This window comes from Neophocaena asiaeorientalis, unplaced genomic scaffold (genome assembly GCF_003031525.2).
Source record: "Neophocaena asiaeorientalis asiaeorientalis breed wild unplaced genomic scaffold, Neophocaena_asiaeorientalis_V1.1 scaffold161, whole genome shotgun sequence".
Classification (NCBI taxonomy): domain Eukaryota; kingdom Metazoa; phylum Chordata; class Mammalia; order Artiodactyla; family Phocoenidae; genus Neophocaena; species Neophocaena asiaeorientalis.
In genome coordinates, this window is record NW_020171987.1 from 270,948 (window position 1) to 289,461 (window position 18,514).

Genomic DNA, 18,514 nt, shown 5'->3' on the forward strand with positions numbered 1-18,514 from the left:
GTGTGACCAGAGTCCCACCTAGCTCTGGCCTAATCGGGCTGCAGAGGCTTACTGGGGCCTTTCCACAGCTCTTAACTTGAGCCAATGGGGCCGATCCTCTGTCCTGAGAAATAAACAAATGTTAAAGTTATGCACCCACTGCCTCATACCACATGCAGAATTAACCCCAAATGGGTCTGAAACCTTAATGTCAGGGCAAAAACTCTTAGAAGAAAACACTGTCAGTTTTTGTGGCCATGGGTTCAGCAGTGGTTTCTTAGATACGAGATCAAAAGCACAAGCAACCAAAGAAAAAGTACGTAAATTATATTTCATCAAAATGAAAAACCTTTTGTGTTTCAAGGAACATCGTTAATAAAGTGAAAACACAGAATGGGAGAAAACATTTGCAGATCATATATCTGATAAGAGACTTGTATCGAGACTAAAGAACTCATAATAATAAAAAAGATAAATGACCTGGTTAAGAAGGGGCAAAGGATTTGAATAGACATTTGTGCAAAGAAATACGTGAATCGGGCTTCCCTGGTGGCGCAGTGGTTGAGAGTCCGCCTGCCGATGTAGGGGACATGGGTTCGTGCCCTGGTCCGGGAGGATCCCATATGCCGCGGAGCAGCTGGGCACGTGAGCCACGGCCACTGAGCCTGCGCGTCCGGAGCCTGTGCTCCGCAACTGGAGAGGCCACAACAGTGAGAGGCCTGCGTACCGCAAAATAAATAAATAGATAAGATTTAAAGAAAAAATTGGTAGGATCTAAAGTTACATCTGGACTGCAACAAAACAAATATTTCGTTAAAACCAACAACATCTGTGCAAAATTCTAGGGTTCCAGTCAGTCAGCCCTTGATAGGCCTGGTCCAAATGGAAGAGAGCAAAAGAGATCTTTTGAACAAAATTTATGGAGAAGAACTTTCATAAGTCTCATGTCTTCCTCACTAAATCTTTGGCAGGAATGAGACTTTTAAACAAACTACCTGGATAATTCTGAGGAGTGGCCAGATTTGGGAACCACTGAGTTGGTCCCCGTACTAAATTACTCCATTTCCCAGATTCCTATTTAATTCATTGCAGTTTGGCTTCTTCCACATCGCACAACTGAAACTACAGTTTATTGAAGTTAGGAGCAATGTTCTGGTTCTCAGGTCCAGGAACATATTTTGTTCACTTACTTCTTCCCAGCACTGACTATTAACTATCCCCCTCCTGAAACTCCTTTGGTTTTCGTAGTCAACATCTCTGCTGGTTTTTCTGTGCCTGTGTTCTTGCTGCCCACCCAGCCTTTAAGAGTACAGAGTCTCTAGGATTCTGCACTTGGATTCCGACTTCTTCTGTTCCGGGGAAGATCTCATCTTTTCCTGTGATTAAACTACCACCATTACACTGATGGTTCCACATCTATTTCTTCAATCCAGACCTTTCTCCTGAGTTCCAGGCTCATACTCCAGCTGCCTACTGGGTATCCAGAGGTCCCATGACACCTCAAGCTCCATAAGTCAAAATTTATCTCATCCTTCCCCCCGTACCCCACCAAACTTGTCCACCTCTCAGGGACATCAGATAATGGTGGTACCAATCCACCAGACCTGCCTCCAAACCAGGGTCCTAGCTTTCATTGTGTTCTCTCACCTCCTACTCTATTCAGTCACCATGTATATTCTCCTTCGGTGATTACTTGACTGTCACATTCTTCTGTCTTCTGTCTGCTTCTCCTTCCCTCTTCCCGTCCCTTAGGGCAGGACCTCATCCTCTTTTTTTTTTGCGGTACGCAGGCCTCTCACTGTTGCGGAGTACAGGCTCCAGACGCGCAGGCTCAGCGGCCATGGCTCACGGGCCCAGCCGCTCCGTGGCATGTGGGATCTTCCCAGACCGGGGCACGAACCCATGTCCCCTGCATTGGCAGGCGGCCTCTCAACCACTGAGCCACCAGGGAAGCCCCATCCTCTTTTAACATAGTCAAAAGAGATCAATCATTTGGGTCTTCTCTCACCCAACTGATCCCACTTAGGAATTCCTGAAAAAATAAAGTGGATCATATCATTCTACTTTGCTTAAAGGGATCAAAAGAGCTTCTCTTGATTCTTTCTTACATAAGAAAACCCTAATTCTGTATCCGTTTTAGCTATTGCTCCTTCTGACCTCCATCCTCATCTCCCTCTGTCTCTACCACACTCATCATCTCCATTCCCAGGACACGGCAAGCAAGCAATAGGTAGTTTTTAAACACTTTCTTCTGCAGAGTATATGAAACATAACCACATGTATCTTTTCACTTCTAGTGTTCATAATTCCATATCCCAGAATAGGAATCAAGCCTCATTTATGATGACATTATACATTTTTTAACATCTTTATTGGAGTATAATTGCTTTACAGTGGTGTGTTAGTTTCTGCTGTATAACAAAGTGAGTCAGCGATGACCTGATACATTTTAGGATGAAAGACCAACATTAATCTAGTGCTCGTGCTAGGAAGAAGAGCTTTTTACATAATCACAAATTCTCCTTTGGTGTTTGCTTTCCTTCAAAATCAAAATATGTTTTATGTTTTGATAAGATGTGTTTTCATTGAAAAAAAAAAAGATGTGTATTTGGGGAAAAGCAAGCACCCTTGGCCATAGGTGAAGCACAGGCTCTTAGCTCAAGAAATAAAGCAACCCTGTGGAAACAGGTCATTTGCGTGTTTACTCAGCATTTCAGGGGCACATTCAGGTGCTCATCTCCGTGTGCACAAGTCTTCCCTGCAAATCCACTCAGAATCCAACCCGCTCCCTGGCGGATGTGACAGACTGGTTTTATGTCGCCAGAGAGATGGATTAATGATCTCAGCAAAAAGCTGGCATGTCCAAGAGATTTAATTTTTTTTTTTTTTTTATATAACAGTTTTAGCCAAAGCTGTTCTAGGACTCAGCGGAAGCTGACCTTCACAGGAGAACCAACTTACTAATAGCCAATCACTAAGTAGCAGGGAAGGCAAAGCCTTGGTGTTTGTGTCATGGCCCGAGGGGGTGGGAAGTAGGGTGGCACAAGCATCAGTATCAATATTAAATCGGGAAACTCAGCCTGGCCAGCCATGCCCTCCGTGCTGCCCTGGCTCGAGGCAGAAGACCGAGTCAATGGTTAAGCCTGGGGGGATCTGCCCCGCTGCAGGTTACTGGAAAGCAGCTTGCAGCATCACAGACATTCACAGGATGCCTTATTTTTCAAGACTCATTTTGTTCTTGTTTTGCCTGATGGTTCTTGTGGAGAGCAGAAAGCCCAAGAAGAGGAGATGGACAGGGCAGCGGGAAATGTCCAAGCCAAGGTAAAGCTGTGGGCGGGAGGGGAGGGAGGTGACTCGTGGTGGCAGTGACACACAGTGGGACAGCTCCTGGGATGGCTAGGGGTTAGATCGCCCGTCCTATTGGAATCTGTTTTCCAGCTGGGGGTAGATAGGACCTCGCCCTCACTCAACACAGCCTCTCCCTGGTCACAAATACACTATTGTGTCACCAGCAGCGAGAGAGGGAAGTTAGACTAGGCTGAGCCTTTCATTCTGATGTCTGTGTTCAGCCAAAGCATTTTGTTGGTTTTTGTTTGTTTGTTTTTGTTTTTTTTAGAGGTACGCAGGCCTCTCACTGTTGTGGCCTCTCCCGTTGCGGAGCACAGGCTCCGGACGCGCAGGCTCAGCGGCCATGGCTCACGCGCAGCCGCTCCGCGGCATGTGGGATCTTCCCGGAGCGGGGCACGAACCCGTGTCCCCTGCATCTGCAGGCGGACTCTCAACCACTGCGCCACCAGGGAAGCCCCAGCCAAAGCATTTTGATTTAAGTCAGGCAGTTGAAGACTTAGTGGGTAAAGCATCGTTGTACTTCTCAGATTGTACTGCTTAGTTTCTTGGGATTACATCCTGTAGCGACCATAGGTGACCTGCTAAAGAATTACACTCAAGAATTTTTTTTTTTTAAACTACCCACCCCATATTTCAGGGCTGCTCTCACTTTCCGAGACTACCCCATGCCCTGGGGCCACTCTTGCCTTCTGAGACGGCTCACGTTCTGTCTACGGAGTGTGTATCTCTCTAAATAAACCTGCTTTCACTTTAAAAAAAAAAAAAAGAATTTTCTTTTTTGAGGGGAACTGTATATAGGAATGTAGTTTGACTTATTAAGAAAAAAATGTAACTGGGAGTTGTCTTCTTTAAATTATTTGATTGGGAACAATTTTATAATGCTATCAGGTTTCATTGTACTGTTTTGAATCTTAGAGAAGATGTTTGAAATTTGCTAGGTTATTAAAAATATACATGTGGACAACAGTGAAGGCTGTTTCATGATGTAATGGAAACACTTCCAAGAAATAACTGGTTAGGCCCAGAATTTGCACTTAACATAATTACATCACAAATCGAAGTTCCTTAATACGTTTGTTTTGAACTGATGTACGAAACACGATATTCTAGGCCTGTTCAGCATGAAGAAAAGAGCAAGCAGCTCAGATATCCACGCCATGTGTAACACGCCATGTTACATGTCTGTTTTTCCATTCTACTAAGCACTGCGTGATTATGAATATTAACTAATACCTTGAGGCACATTTTCTAGGTCAGTGGTCTCCCTTTTTGATCACGTACCGCTATCAGTGACAGTTTTTTGAAACCATACCCCGTGATGTGTATACATATATATACACAAATTACATACCTGTACTATTATAAATATGTATATTAAAGCTGAAAAGTTTCCTTATTTTTATTTTTTTAATTTTTTAAACATTTGTTTCTCACAGTTTTTTTTTTATATAAATTTTTAAATTTTATTTATTTATTTTTGGCTGCATTGGGTCTTCGTTGCTGCGCGCGGGCTTTCTCTAGTTGCGTTGAGCAGGGGCTAAATTTCTACTTCTTGCGTCCCAGTGGAGCATCCTGAGCCCTCCAGCTGTGCCCCTACTTTGGAGACTGCTGCTCTGGGAGATGTAAATACTCTGTGAAGTCTAATTCTACTCAGTCAGAAAGCAAACAGGTACAAATTGTCCAGGATATTAGGAAAGAGGCACCACTCTCGAAGACTCATCCTGGTTATGTAGCCAGAATCCTAGGCTGTTGAAGTGGCAGGAACTTCAGAGGTCACGGGGTCCAGCAATTCCCCTGAGTTCTAATTCTGTGACATGTGAATAGGTGTTGTGTGAAGAGGGGGTTCCAGGGTCAAAGAAGGTTGGGAAATCCTGGGTTAGACCATTTTAGACAGATATCTTTATAGCAGAACTTATAGAACATTTATTATGCCAACAGAGTTGTGAATCTTGAAGAGGAGGATAAATTATGCGGTTTTTCTTTAAATAAAAAGAACAACTTTTTTTTTTTGGACTATCTTGTGGGATTCACACAGAGCACACATGGGGAAACACTGTCTTATTTTACAGATGCTAAAACGTCGGCATGAGTAATTCATACAGCTCGGTAGTAGCTTGACAGGACCAGAACCTAGGATCCTGATTTACTAGGTCTGAAGGGAAGTCGTTGTCTGAACCTGTCTCTTTTCTAATAATGGTGCTGGGGTTCAGCATGAGCCCCTCAGGGACCCTCAGGGATCACACTTGGCAGCCTGGGCAGTTACAGCATCTCTGTTACTCTCAGAAGACCCACGGTCTCATTCCCAGACACCTGCATGAGCTTGTGGACAGACTGAATTTATTAAAAAATTTTTTTAATTGCAGTATAGTTGGTTTACAATATTGTATTAGTTTCAGGTGTACAGCATAGTGATTCTAAATTTTTATACATTATACTCCATTTATAGTTATTATAAAATATTGGCTGTGTTCCCTGTGTTGTACAGTGTATCCTTGTAGCTTATTTATTTTATACATTGTAGTTTGTACCTCTTAATCTCCTAAGCCCTATTTTGCCCCTCCCCCTTCCCTCTCCCCACTGGTAACCAGTAGTTTGTTCTCTATACCTGTGAGTCTGTTTTTTTAAATATTCACTAGTATGTTTTGTTTCTTAGTTCCACATATAAGTAATACCATACAGTATTTGTCTTTCTCTGTCTGACTTATTTCACTTAGCATAATACCCTCCAAGTCCATCCATGTTGTTGCAAATGGCAAATTTTCTTTCTTTTTTATGGCTGAGTAGTATTCCATTGTATATATAAACCACACTTTCTTTATCCATTCATCCGTTGATGGACACTTAGGTTGCTTCCACATTTGGGCCATTGTAAACAATGCTGCTATGGACATTGAGGTGCACGCATCTTTTCAAATTAGTGTTTTCACTTTCTTCAGATATATACCTGGGAGTAGAATTGTTGGATCATATGGTAGTTCTATGTTTAGTTTTTTGAGGAAACTTTATACTGTTTATGGATGGATTGAATTCGACCCTTAGGGGTGAAGATAACTTTTTGAAATCTATCCCATGAGGTGTTAAAGTGGATGAAAAGATGAACATACACATTCAAAGAATATAAAATAATTATTGAACAGAAGCTGGGAAAAAGGATAGAGAAAATGTATCAGGGAACATGCTTCTAGGCCTTTCTGTAATCCACCAGGGCATGTACATGCTCAGACAATCATAGAGCTACATCTGTCTGTGAAAAATTTCAGCCAAACATCTGACTAAAAGGTACTTTCATTATTGACACAAGAGTTAAGCTATGCTAATAAATAGGAATAAAATGACCTGAACCTTTCTCATTACAGTCTTAGAGCAGTTCAGCTCTGTGGAGTAGCTCCTTCTCTTAGAAGTCCTGTTCACACACACACACACACACCGAGAGGACTTCTTCTAACCTGTCAACCTTCCCTGTGTCACCCTGGCCAACACACCCTCACAAAACAATTATTCTGTCCAGCAACTGCTTTTTCAAAACTGCTTCCGGTTTTCTGATCCTTTGTGTCCCTTTACTGTATTGCTGCCAAGTGAGCCTGTTTGCTCTTAGCTGTTTGTTTCGTTCTGTTCTTCCTGCCTCTCAGCCTCCCAGGTTTATTCCCCACCCTGCTGCCTAAGGCGGCCTCCTGACCACATGACTGCTTTCCTGCAAAGAGACGCCCTTCTCCCTTGAGATCTGAAAATACACCAAGATCTGGGAGTCTGGGCTCTGCCCTGATCACACTGTGTGGCCCCTCCTGGTCCCGAAGCCTGAGGTCCCCTTTCATCTTTCCTTCCCATTTGCTGCCCCTTTGGTTCCACCTGCCCTTGGCCATCCTTCTCTCCTTTGGCATCATGGTTCCAGTGCTGGACCCAGGAGCCGCTTTGCTCTCCTGCTACCCAGTGACCCTCACCCTCCCTAGGGATCTGGGGAAGGAGTTGGGGGTGGCAAGTCAGGAGAAACCAGGTTCAGGCAGGTTCAGGCCCTGCTTCTGCTGCTCCCTGGCTGTGTGGCCATGTTTCCTGATCTTTCTGAACCTGATTTCTCCAATTGAAACCCACTGATGATGTGTTGATTGCAGCTCACCAGCCCTGCTTCTCAAAGGCATAGCGAACGCTTTTTCTTCTCTCCTCACTCCACACCCCGACAAGGCTGGGTTTGAGGTTCCGTGAAAGTTCTGGCAGCCCCACCGCGGGGCTGGGGCTCGGCATATGGCCCCTGGAGTCTGGGGTGGGAGAGCCGAGCCCCTGGAGTCTGGGACGGGGCAGTGGCCGGCATCTCCTGTGGAGGATGGATGCAGGGCATCCAGCTTACACCAATAGCCCAAGGATCAGGATATCAGCGGCCTGTGTTATCAAATAACTGGACCCATAAGAAAAATTCTGGGTCCTTATTAATGGCACTGGGATTTCAATCTCCTCCCTCTCTCCAGGGTGCTGGCAAGCTGGAACTTCCCTTCCCCTAATCCTCCCCTCTCAACTGAGAAACTGTGCTGACCGGGAGGGATTTGCTCCCCGCGAGCCAGGGCTGCCCTCACAATTTAATGTCTGTGATCGGCTAAGCCCTCAGACTGAGCTCTGCTTCCACGTTCCCGGGGTGTCTGTGCTGGGGCTTCTGTATACGGCCCCCCAGCAGTCGCTGCGCGGGGAGCCGGGCCTGGTCTGGCTCCACTTCTTGCGGAAGAGACCCGGGAGGGCAGAAGCTCCTTGGAAGGGCCGCTCCATGACCACACGTGTTTCTAGGGAACTCAGGTCCCACCTTCCAGCTACAGGAAGAAGCCATCGGCCTCTCGTCCTTGGAGTGTGCAGCTGCAACGGGCTTGTCCAAAAGCGTGTCTCATCATAGCTTCTTCCTCCAAGTGCCCAACACCCTTCCTCTTTTTCCTTGGCTTTTGGATAAAAATAAAAAAATTTTTTTTTTCTTTTTTTGGCCACGCAGCACATGGGATCTTAGTTCCCTGACCAGGGATCGAACCGCGCCCCCTGCAATGGAAGCGGGGAGTCTTAACCACTGGACCGCCAGGGAAGGCCCATGGGTAAAGATAAAAAATCTTAACAGGATTTTCAAGGCTCTCCCTGGCTGAGCCCCTGCAGCTGCAGTCTGTCCATTTCAGCCTCACCTCTCTTACCCTTCTGACAGTTTCATATAACGCCCACCTGTCCTTCAGCTGGCTCACCTCCCACTCAGCGGGTCCCAAACTATGGACGTGTTGAGTTTAAATGCCTATAGGATACCCAACTGGGGATAATCTGTTAGACAGTAGGATGTAAAGGTGTAGAGCAAGGGACATAGATTTAGGGATCATCAGTAAGTGAAAGACAGTTGAAGCCACTGCCAAAGGGAGTGTCGCAAGGGAAGAGAAGGCAGCTGAGACAGGGTCCTGGGGATGCTGACATCTAGGGACAGGCTGAGGAGGAAGGCAAGGCTGCAGTGGAGGTGGGAGGAGGACCAGGCACCCTGTCCTGGAAGACGAGGTTTCCAGCAGAGGCTGGTCCTCCCTGACCCTTGGCAAGTGCACCTTCAAGGCCTCGACTCAGGCACAAGTGGGGCAAGAAGTGCTCAGGAGTGAGGAATGGCAGCAGCTCTTTGGGAAAGTTATTGATTTATTGAGAGGTGGGGAGAGATTTTTTTTTTTAAAAAAGGAAATGTTCAAAGAAGAGTATAACTACTACCACTGTCCCGCCATCACTTTTCAATTTTGCGTGAAGAGACGTGGGGTCCGGACAGATTTTCTGCTTCATTTTGGTTCGAGGTGAGAGAGACTCGAATCCGTCTGAGCGCTGATGAGAATGAGCAGTGAGAAGGGGACAAGCTGAGGAAGCCAGGCCAGGGTGTTGAGGGCAGAGTCAAAGGGCTCTGGGAGAAGGAGGGTCAGGCACGTCTGCTGAGCCCCCAGGGACCCCCGGAACCTACAAGGCCGAAGGAAGTGAAAACACTGCTACTGCTACTGTCTTCTGAGTTGCACCCACCCTATTTGCACTTCCTACCTGGTGTCTCACAGGCGTCTGGACATCAAGATGGCTTCTAAGAATTTGATGCACTGTCGTCCCCACAAACGTGCCACTCCTCCAGTTCTTACCATCTCAGCGAATGCCCCACCGTTCACCAAGGCGCTCGTCGTAAACCTGGGCCATCCCTGCCTCTTTGTTTCCCCCATACCCCATACCCAATCCATCAGCAAAGCCTTTCTGATCACTTCTCTACAGCTCCACCCCTTACCGCCCTAACCCAGGCAACCATGTTCTCTCAGCAGAAGTCTCCTAATGGTTTCCCATTTCTTCTCGCCCTCCCACAGTCTCCTCTACCTGAGTGATCTTCCCAGGTGTTAAACCAGACCTTCTGACATTCCTGCTCAGAATTCCCATGGGTTTCCCCACCCAGTATATACCCCTGAGGACCTTGGGATCTAGTCCCTGGCCTTGTCCCCCACCTCCTTTCTTACTGCTTTCCTCCTCCTCATTCTCTGCCCACTGGTTTTCTTACTGTTCCACACACAAGCCACACTCACCTCAGGACCCTTGCACTTGCTCTTCCCTCTCTCAGAATGCACTTTCCTCAGCTCCTCTCATGACTCACCCTTTCCAGGGCTCAGAGGGCTTCTCTGATCACCCTCTACCCCACCCCATCTCCCTCTTCTTCTTTACCCTGCTCTATATTTATGGCACTTTCTATTTATTTGCTTATTTTGGCTGTGCTGGGTCTAAGTTGCAGCATGTGGGGTATTTTAGTTGCAGCATACGGGCTCTTAGTTGTGGCATGCGTGCGGGATCTAGTTCCCCGACCAGGGATTGATCCCAGTCCCCCTGCATTGGGAGCGCAGAGTCTTATCTGTGCCCAGCTGTGGCCTTGATGCCCGCTGGCTGTGAACTGTCTGTTCTCCCGAGGGTTGAGGCTCTCTCCGCCAGGGTGGATTCTTCAGACAGCTGCCAACTGGACAGATGTAAAGAGCATCAGGACTGCCTAGGATAACACCAGCCTTTTAAAACTTTAACTACATTTGTCTCAGAATTTTATTTTGTTTTTTAAAATATGCCACTTTGGTATATTGATTTTAAAAACAATTTATTTATTATTTATTTATATTGGCTGTGCCAGGTCTTAGTTGCGGCATGCAGGATCTAGTTCCCCGACCAGGGAACGAACCCGGGCCCCCTGCATTGGGAGCGTGGAGTCTTACCCACCACCAGGGAAGTCCCTAAGAATTTTCCTTATCGCAAAACCAATATTATAACAGCACTGAAGAAATATTTTAACAGAAAAATAAAGACCCATCATAATTCTCCACCATTAGATCCAACCGTTGGTCATCCAATCGTGACTTTGGGCAAGACAGTTAGGAGCTTGCCAAGGTAGGATGGTGTCCTGCCTAGGGGGGATCTACTTTAGGAAGCCTCTGGAAGGGCCAGATCCTCAGGCCAGCCCACCTGTGAAGGCCCAGGGTGGTGGAGGTAAGGGGTGGGGGGGACCCTTTATCTCTCGATCTCCCTTCAGTGGAGAAAGAGATGGTAGGATGGGCGAAAAGGTGAGTAACACGGAGACCCTGCAGGAAGTCATCTCCCCAAATCTTCTCACGCGATGTCTTGGTGGGCTGATGGAAAACAGTTTCTTGCTTGCCTTTGCAGTCACCTATATAAGAAGAACCTTGATGTGACCAAAATCCGAAAGGGAAAACCTCAGCCACTTCTCAGAGTGGATGACCATGATTTCACCATGAGGCCCGCCTTTGGAGGTAAGACTGCGTCCTCCCCTCAGCCCTCTGGGGACTGATCCCAGGGCTGCTTCCTGCTGCTCCTGCACTGGGTTCCCTCAGACACAGCCCTCCCCCCCGGGGTCCCTTATTTCCCCCCTCACACTCAGAGAAGCCCAGCTGGCTTCCAGTCACTAATTATCCCCAGGAGAAAAGAGCTGAAAGGAAGTGAGTGGAGAGGGCTGTTGAGAAAAGGACCTGAGGGTGATTAAGCTGTTTACATTCAGGGAGGCCCAGCACTGCTGCTGCCAACTTTCCTTTATGAAAAAAATAAGAGCATAAGAGCTGCATGGGCAGGGGGCAGGGGGAGGGTGGGTGGCAGGGCTGGAGCATCCACACAGAAAAGGACCCCCCGGCTCTGCTATCCCGTGCCTGGCTGGGAATTTGGGGTTCTGAGGGGGGCCCCCTGCTTGCCAATGCAGCGACAGTTTAACGCCTGGCAAAGCTCCCTTGCAGAATTGCTCCAAAGGAGCTTCCCTGCTTCGGCGGGGTGGGGAGGAGTGGTGGCCGGAACAGGAGGAATGCCACAGAGGGGAGGGGGCTGGGAAAGGAGCCAGCTATCTGCACCCACCAGGCAGGGAGAGGGATTAGAACTGTGGAATGCATGAGACACGGGGCCCACGTCCCCCCTGTGCAGGTGGGGAAACTGAGGCCCAGAGCATGGCCAATGATGGGCCTCCGGCCAGAGAGACCCAGGCAGACGGGTTTCCATTTCCCCTTTATCTCGCTCTCAGGTGCAAACGTTCTCCCGGGGCAGCAGGAAGAAGTAGAGGTGACTTGTGGGCAAGTCACCGACCCTCTCTGAGCTTCTGCTTGCTGGTTTGTGAAATGGGGATAGTAATCCATCCATCTGGGGTTGCTGTCAGGATTAAACGAGATAATGTATGTAAAGCCCTGGCACATACAGGCTCACAGCCCCTTAGAAAAACCCAGCTGTCAGGCCTCCCTCTTGTGACTGTTAGGGGATTAGGACATTAATTTATCCCAGGGGCCGTTGCATTTTACAAGGACTCAAAGCCTCCCACTCAGTTCCCTGAGGCCTGACACCTGCCGAGCAGGAGAAGAGAGCAGGTGACAGATGACAAGCCCCTGCCTCTTCCTCCTGCCCCCGATGGAATGCTGCACAGCTAGGGGTTCTGGTGCCCTCGAGGGCTTGTTTTGGGTAATGCCACCAAAGAGTTTTTTCTAAAATTCAATAACATTTTCGTGAATAAGCAGCTCTAAAATTAGCTGTATGCGCTCCAGGAAGTCCAAGCGAGACATCCTTGCTCCCCTTGCCTTTCTTCTAGAGGGTCGGGTAAGATGCAGAGGGCGACTGGAACAAGGTTGACAAACAACAGCATTAATGACAACGAACAACTTCTAGTGACTTCTGTTTCAGGCACCATTCTACTCAGGGTACTTACAGACACGATCTGACTTCATGCCTCACAACTCCGTGAAGTAGGTACTATTATTATGCCCAGATGGGGAAACTGAGGCACGGAGAGGTGAGGTGACTGGTCCAGGTCACACAGCTGCTGAGGCAGGCCCACTCTCCTAGCTGGGTCTCTTTCTTACCCCCTCAATCCGCATGTCCCCCAGTGCTGGGCCACTAGGCAGAGCAGGCGTGTTTAGGGCTCACATGGAATACTCCTAGGGGCCCCTGATAAGATGTTATTTTAAAGTCAGAAGAAAAAAATAAAATTTTAGGTAGAAGAAAATGTTAATATATAATAGTAATATATTCATCTTTATACCACCACAGTTGTATGCTTTTTACATGTTTTTTTCTGGTGGAAGGGCCCACGAAGGCAAAAGTACCCAGCACCCTCAAAAGTCACAACGTGACCCTGCCTCGGCGCACAGTGTTGTAGGGCAGCTGTGTGTGTCTGGGTGTGGGTGATCTTCTGAATAACACATTGTAACTTTCTGACGGAGGCTGATGTTGCGGCAGGAGCCTGAGCCATCACCCGGTTAGGACTTTCAGTTTACAGAAGAAGAGCCTGGGGTCCAGGGGGTTAAGTGATTGCCACAGAACAACTGGGGGCAGAACTTGGGTTTCCTCTGTGATGTCACATGCAAAAGTGAAAGCCTCATTAAAACGCCCTCCTCCTCTGGGAGAAAGCCGGGAAAGCCAGGAGCTGGCTCTCAGGACCGGCAGGTGAAATCCTGCCACGTTTCCAGAAAACCCAGCTCTGAGTAGAATCATCCAACAGGCTGCATGCAGCCTCAGTCAGGGTGCTCCTTCTTCAAGCCACGTTTGAGGAGCAAATTGGACTTCCTGTATCCTGATCCCTGCAACTTCTGGTGTCGCCCAGAGTGTGGAGGATGAGGACAGTCCCTTGCCCCTGCCTGAGTGAGCCTCTGAGGCTGGGAAAGACCCTGACTTTAGGGAAAGCCGCCAGGGAAGGAGGTGTCACCTCCAGCAGGTGCGGTAAGACCTGAGGCTCTTACACATCAGCTGTCAAGATCTCGGTCACCAAAGCCAAGGGAGGGGGCTACTCCTCCTTCCCAAGCCCTCCCCCCAGAGCAGTTGGTCTTCTGGGCACCTTTTCTCCCCTGCAGGGCTTTCCTGGATGTCTAGATGTCACTTGGATGAAATAGGACCAGGGGAGCACATGGTGAGGTACACACACATGAACTCATAAATAAGAATCTTTGCAACCCGTGGAGTCCTGGCTGTTGCCAATCTGGCTCCCTGTGCACCGATGCCGAATACGGAGACAGAGAACTGGAAGATAAGAAATAGAGAGGCTTTTGATTTTCCTCGCCAGGCAAACGGAAGACACAGGAGGCTAACGCCTCAAGAACTGTGCCCGCGTATATGATAAGGATCAAAAGTAGTGAAGGTCTTACATTTCTTTTCTTCTGCAAATTCATGGCCAAAGCTGTCATCAGGCTCAGCACCCGGGTCTGGTGTCCCTGAAGTTATCAGCCCGTGAACTCCTTTCTGAGATGAAGAGTGCTACAAGGGAGTGTAGGGGGAGAAGAAAGGCCAGGTGCAATGGGTAATTTGTATGGAGTCAAAGAGTAATCAGCTTTGTGAAGGACAAGTCTAGCTACAAGTGTTTGTTAGTAGTAACAGCTAAACAGTAACCAAGATTGCTTAACTCTTTCAGACCTGTTTATGTTGTTTCCCCAGGCTGTTCATTGTTTCCTTATTTTCCTTGTTTATCAGAAAGGTCTCATTTCTATTTTTGCTGCAACATGGCCAAGCAGGCTGGGTGGGGCCATCGGAGGAGGGAGCTTCCCACCGCCTGGGGTTCCAATGATTGCCATAATCCATAGTCCCTGGAGCATCTGCAGATGGTTTAGAGCCAAGAAGCCTTCCTTGCAGGTCCTCCTGAGGGTCTCCATTCCATTCAGCCCCTTACTCCTGCGCAGAGGCACTGGCCAGGGGGTGGGTGTGTCTCTGAGGAAGGAGGCTTGCAGACAGCACATAGATGGCTCTGTGTGAGTAAGAGAAAGCCCGCCTTCCTTGGGGGCAGCCCTGTGCCAGATACCTGGTCCAAAGCGGAGCCTGGGCTCAACCGGCCCTAATGCCGGCCCAGCCCAACACGCCCCTCTAAAGAGCAGCTATGCACGCTCAGCAGGCTGTGCCAACAAGATGCCCGTCAACAATTGTGGGGTATGTGTTGCATCCCTGTCTTCTCTTCCTAACTTGTTTTTCGAAGAGGGGCTTCCTTGTGGACTGACATTTTAAAATAATTGCTAGAGAGGAATTTGCCTAAGACTAGATACCTCTCGGATGACCTTTTCCGTCTGGAAAAAGAAAAGATTAAAAATCTAGCAGCTTCCTAATAATCCCAGGGATCAGTTGAAACAAAAATATCTGGTCTAAGCTCCCAGCTGCCTGGTTCGCTGGTGTGTCCTGGTTAGGAGAACCTCCAGAGGCCTGGGGTTTCCCCTCCATTTGTTAGGAGAAAGAGTGCAATGCTGATTTTTTAAAATTAAAATTAAAAAGATTGGGCTAAAACATGCATAGCATAAAATGGACCATTTTAACCATATAGTTCAGTGGTGAAAGAATATTCACGTTGTGCAATCGTCACCAGCATACATCTCCAGAACTTTTTCATCTTCCTAACTTGTCAATGAAACAATAACTCTTTTTTTTAAAAAATAAATTTATTTATTTATTTTTGGCCGCGCACGGGCTTTCTCTAGTTGCGGTGAGCAGGGGCTGCTCTTCGTTGCGGTGCGCGGGCTTCTCATTGCGGTGGCTTCTCTTGTTGTGGAGCACGGGCTCTAGGCACGTGGGCTTCAGTAGTTGTGGCTCGCGGGCTCTAGAGCACAGGCTCAGTAGTTGTGGCGCACGGGCTTAGTTGCTCAGCGGGATGTGGGGTCCTCCTGGACCAGGGATCGAACCCGTGTCCCCTGCATTGGCAGGCAGATCCTTAACCACTTCACCACCAGGGAAGTCCCAAAACAATAACTCTTTACTCCTGCTTCCCCCTGCCCCTGGCAACCACCATTCCACTTTCTGCCTCTATGAATTTGACCGCTCTAGGTTTCTCATGTTAGTGGAATCATACAGTATTTGTCTTTTTGTGACTGGCTTATTCACTTAGCATTACGCCTTCAAGGTTCATCCATGTTGCAGCGTGTAAGGCCAAATAATATTCCATTGTATGAATATATCACATCTTGTTTAATTGCCATTCATCTGTCAATGGACATTTGGGTTGTTTTTGCCTTTTGGCTCCCGGGAATAATGCTGCCATGAACATGTGTGTGCAAACATCTATTCAAGACCCTGTTTTCAATTCTTTGGGGTATATACCCGGAAGTGGAATTGCTGGGTCCCATGGTAGTTCTATGTTTCGTTTTTTCAGGAACTCCCACACTTTCTTCTACAGCAGCTGCATCAGTTTACATCTTCACCAGCATGATACTGATTTTTAATTCAAACTGTAGAGATGGAAGGTAAAGGAGGGGTGTGATGTCATCACGGATTCTTTTGAACTACATCCAAGGAGTTTGTTAGGATGGTCAGGAAGTGACCACAAAGTAGGTTAGGTTCTCCAACCAAAATACTTTAACTTTCATTCATAAGACAAGTACGGTGTGTTTTGGAGCTGTTATGTGTGAAGCAGGGTCCGTGGCATTCGGGGACCCAGCAGTGAGCAAGACAGCCACAGTCCTTGGAGTGTCAATGCTCTGCTCGGGGAGACCAGTGTTAATGAAATCCTCACATCAAGTTGTTAAATTATGGAGAGCTGCTGGAAGGACAGGGGAGCCGTGGGGTGCAAGCAGCAGGGTCTGGCCATGGGCACCAGGGAAGGGTGGCCCCGAGGAGCCTGGGAGGACGAAGGCCAAGGAGCCACCCTTGCCGGGAAGGGTGTGCATTCGGTCACTCCGCCTGACACGACAGAGTGTTCCCAGGAAGCTAACAGTCTACAAGGGAAACAGAGAAATGACTAAGTGCAGTCAAGTATCACAGAAGCAATGTAGGGCATCTCTGCTGACGGGGGGAATTGAGTGGTCAGTTCCATCCAGAGAGAGGAAACCAGCAAGCTGGCAGTGACGCCTTCATTAAGGAGGCGATGCTCGCAATGAGTCGGGAAAGATGCGCAGGGGGTGAGCCCAGCAGGTGGGAGGGAAGGAGGGATCAGGGAGGAGGGTGCTCACGGATAACAGGAGGGCAGCGGAATGCGAGCAGCGTGTGTGTGCGTGTGTGTGTGTGTGTGTGTGTGCATATGTGTGTAGAGGGAGCAGTGCAGCCCAGGCTGCGGAAGGGCAAGATGATACCTGTGCTTTAGAAAGCTCCCTGAGGGTCTGCTAGGAGGAGGCTGGAGCAGCTAAGAATGGATGCGGGACGCTAGCTGGCCACTTCAGCCATGGTCCAGGTCTGAGTTAATGGGGGTTAAGCTAAGGCCTAGAAAGAATGGATAAAGAAGATGTGTGGCTTCCCCAGTGGCGTAGTGGTTAAGAATCCGCCTGCCAATGCAGGGGACTCAGGTTCGAGCCCTGGTCTGGAAAGATCCCACATGCCACAGAGCGACTAAGCCCGTGCACCACAGCTACTGAGCCTGCGCACCTAGAGCCCGTGCTCTGCAACAAGAGAAACCACCGCAATGAGAACCCCTCACAACGCAACGAAGAGTAGCCCCCGCTCGCTGCAACTAGAGAAAGCCCACGTGCAGCAACGAAGACCCAACGCAGACAAAAATAAATAACTAAACTAAAAAAAATAAAAAAGATGTGGTACATACATACAATGTAATATTAGCCATAAAAAAATGAAATAATGCCATTTGCAGCAACATGGATGAACCTAGAGATTTTCATACTGAGTGAAGTAAGTCAGAGAGAGAAAGACAAATATCATATGATATCACTCATATGTGGAATCTAATTTTAAAAAATGATACAAATGAACTTATTTACAAAACAGAAACAGACTCACAGATTTCAGAAACAAACTTATGGTTACCAAAGGGAAAATGTTAGGGGGACGGATAAATCAGGAGTTTGGGATTAACATACACACACTACTATACATAAGATAGATAACCAACAAGGACCTACTGTATAGCACAGGGAACTCTACTCAGTATTCTGTGATAACCTATATCAGAAGAGAATCTGAAAAAGAATGGATATATGTATATGTATAACTGAGTCACTTTGCTGTACACCTGAAACTAACACAACATTGTAAATCAACTATACTCCAATTAAAAAAAAAAAAAGTGGAGGGATCGTGAGAAGTGAAGGAGGGAGACAGCCACCGATGGAACCAGAGGAAGCTGGGACACCTGAGTGTCTGCCTGGGGGCGGCCATCCGCCCAGACGGAGCCCAGGGGAGAGGCATTGGGAAAAGCTACAGTAACAGTGGGGGAACAGTGGAGAGTTTAATGAAGGTCTGTTCACAAACAGGTGGGCAGGGTTAAAGGAAACCAGCAAGCTGGCAGTGAAGCCTTGAGGGCTGGAAGAGTGTGGAGCCTTCAGCAGGTTAGGGGTAGAGGGCAAGAGGAGGGAGCAGTTCCCAGAATCTGGAAAAGAGCCAGAGCCCTGGGAAGGGGGTGCCCTACAGGGGAGCCCTGGCGTCCAGGAGAGGACGGGCCCATGAAGCCTGCAGGGAGGGCTGGGAGAGAGAATCAGTTCCTCTCCGTCTCCTCCAGCCTTCTGAGACCTGCTGGCACCTTCATTGGCTGAACCAACCCTTAGGCAGAAGACGAGGGCCCGCTGTGAGCAGTGGCCATAGGCCAAGGCAGGGGGTCCTGTGTGCGATCACTCACCTGCACTCAGGGCGTGGTCTGTGGGCCAAGAGGACGTGCCCACCTGAGATTTCCCTTCTAGGCCACACTTGGGTACTGGGACCCAGAATCATGTCCACACAGCCCGGAGCCCACCTCGGGACCTGCCCGGGCCTCCTCCCTAGGTGAGCCCCGGGGGTGGGGGTGGGTGCTGTACTGCGCATGCGGGGT

At 48.2% G+C, this 18,514-nt stretch overlaps 1 protein-coding gene across 1 annotated transcript in view; it reads left to right on the forward strand.

The window, feature by feature from the left end:
• Nucleotides 1-3,172: 3,172 nt before the first annotated feature.
• Nucleotides 3,173-18,514, forward strand: part of GABRR2 (gamma-aminobutyric acid type A receptor subunit rho2) — a 38,234-nt gene continuing 22,892 nt past the window's right edge. Inside the window, exons 1-2 of the mRNA XM_024747306.1 lie at nucleotides 3,173-3,300; nucleotides 10,975-11,081. Coding sequence (XP_024603074.1) covers nucleotides 3,188-3,300; nucleotides 10,975-11,081 — 220 coding nt within the window. The 5' untranslated portion in view covers nucleotides 3,173-3,187. The remainder of the gene's footprint in view (nucleotides 3,301-10,974; nucleotides 11,082-18,514) is intronic.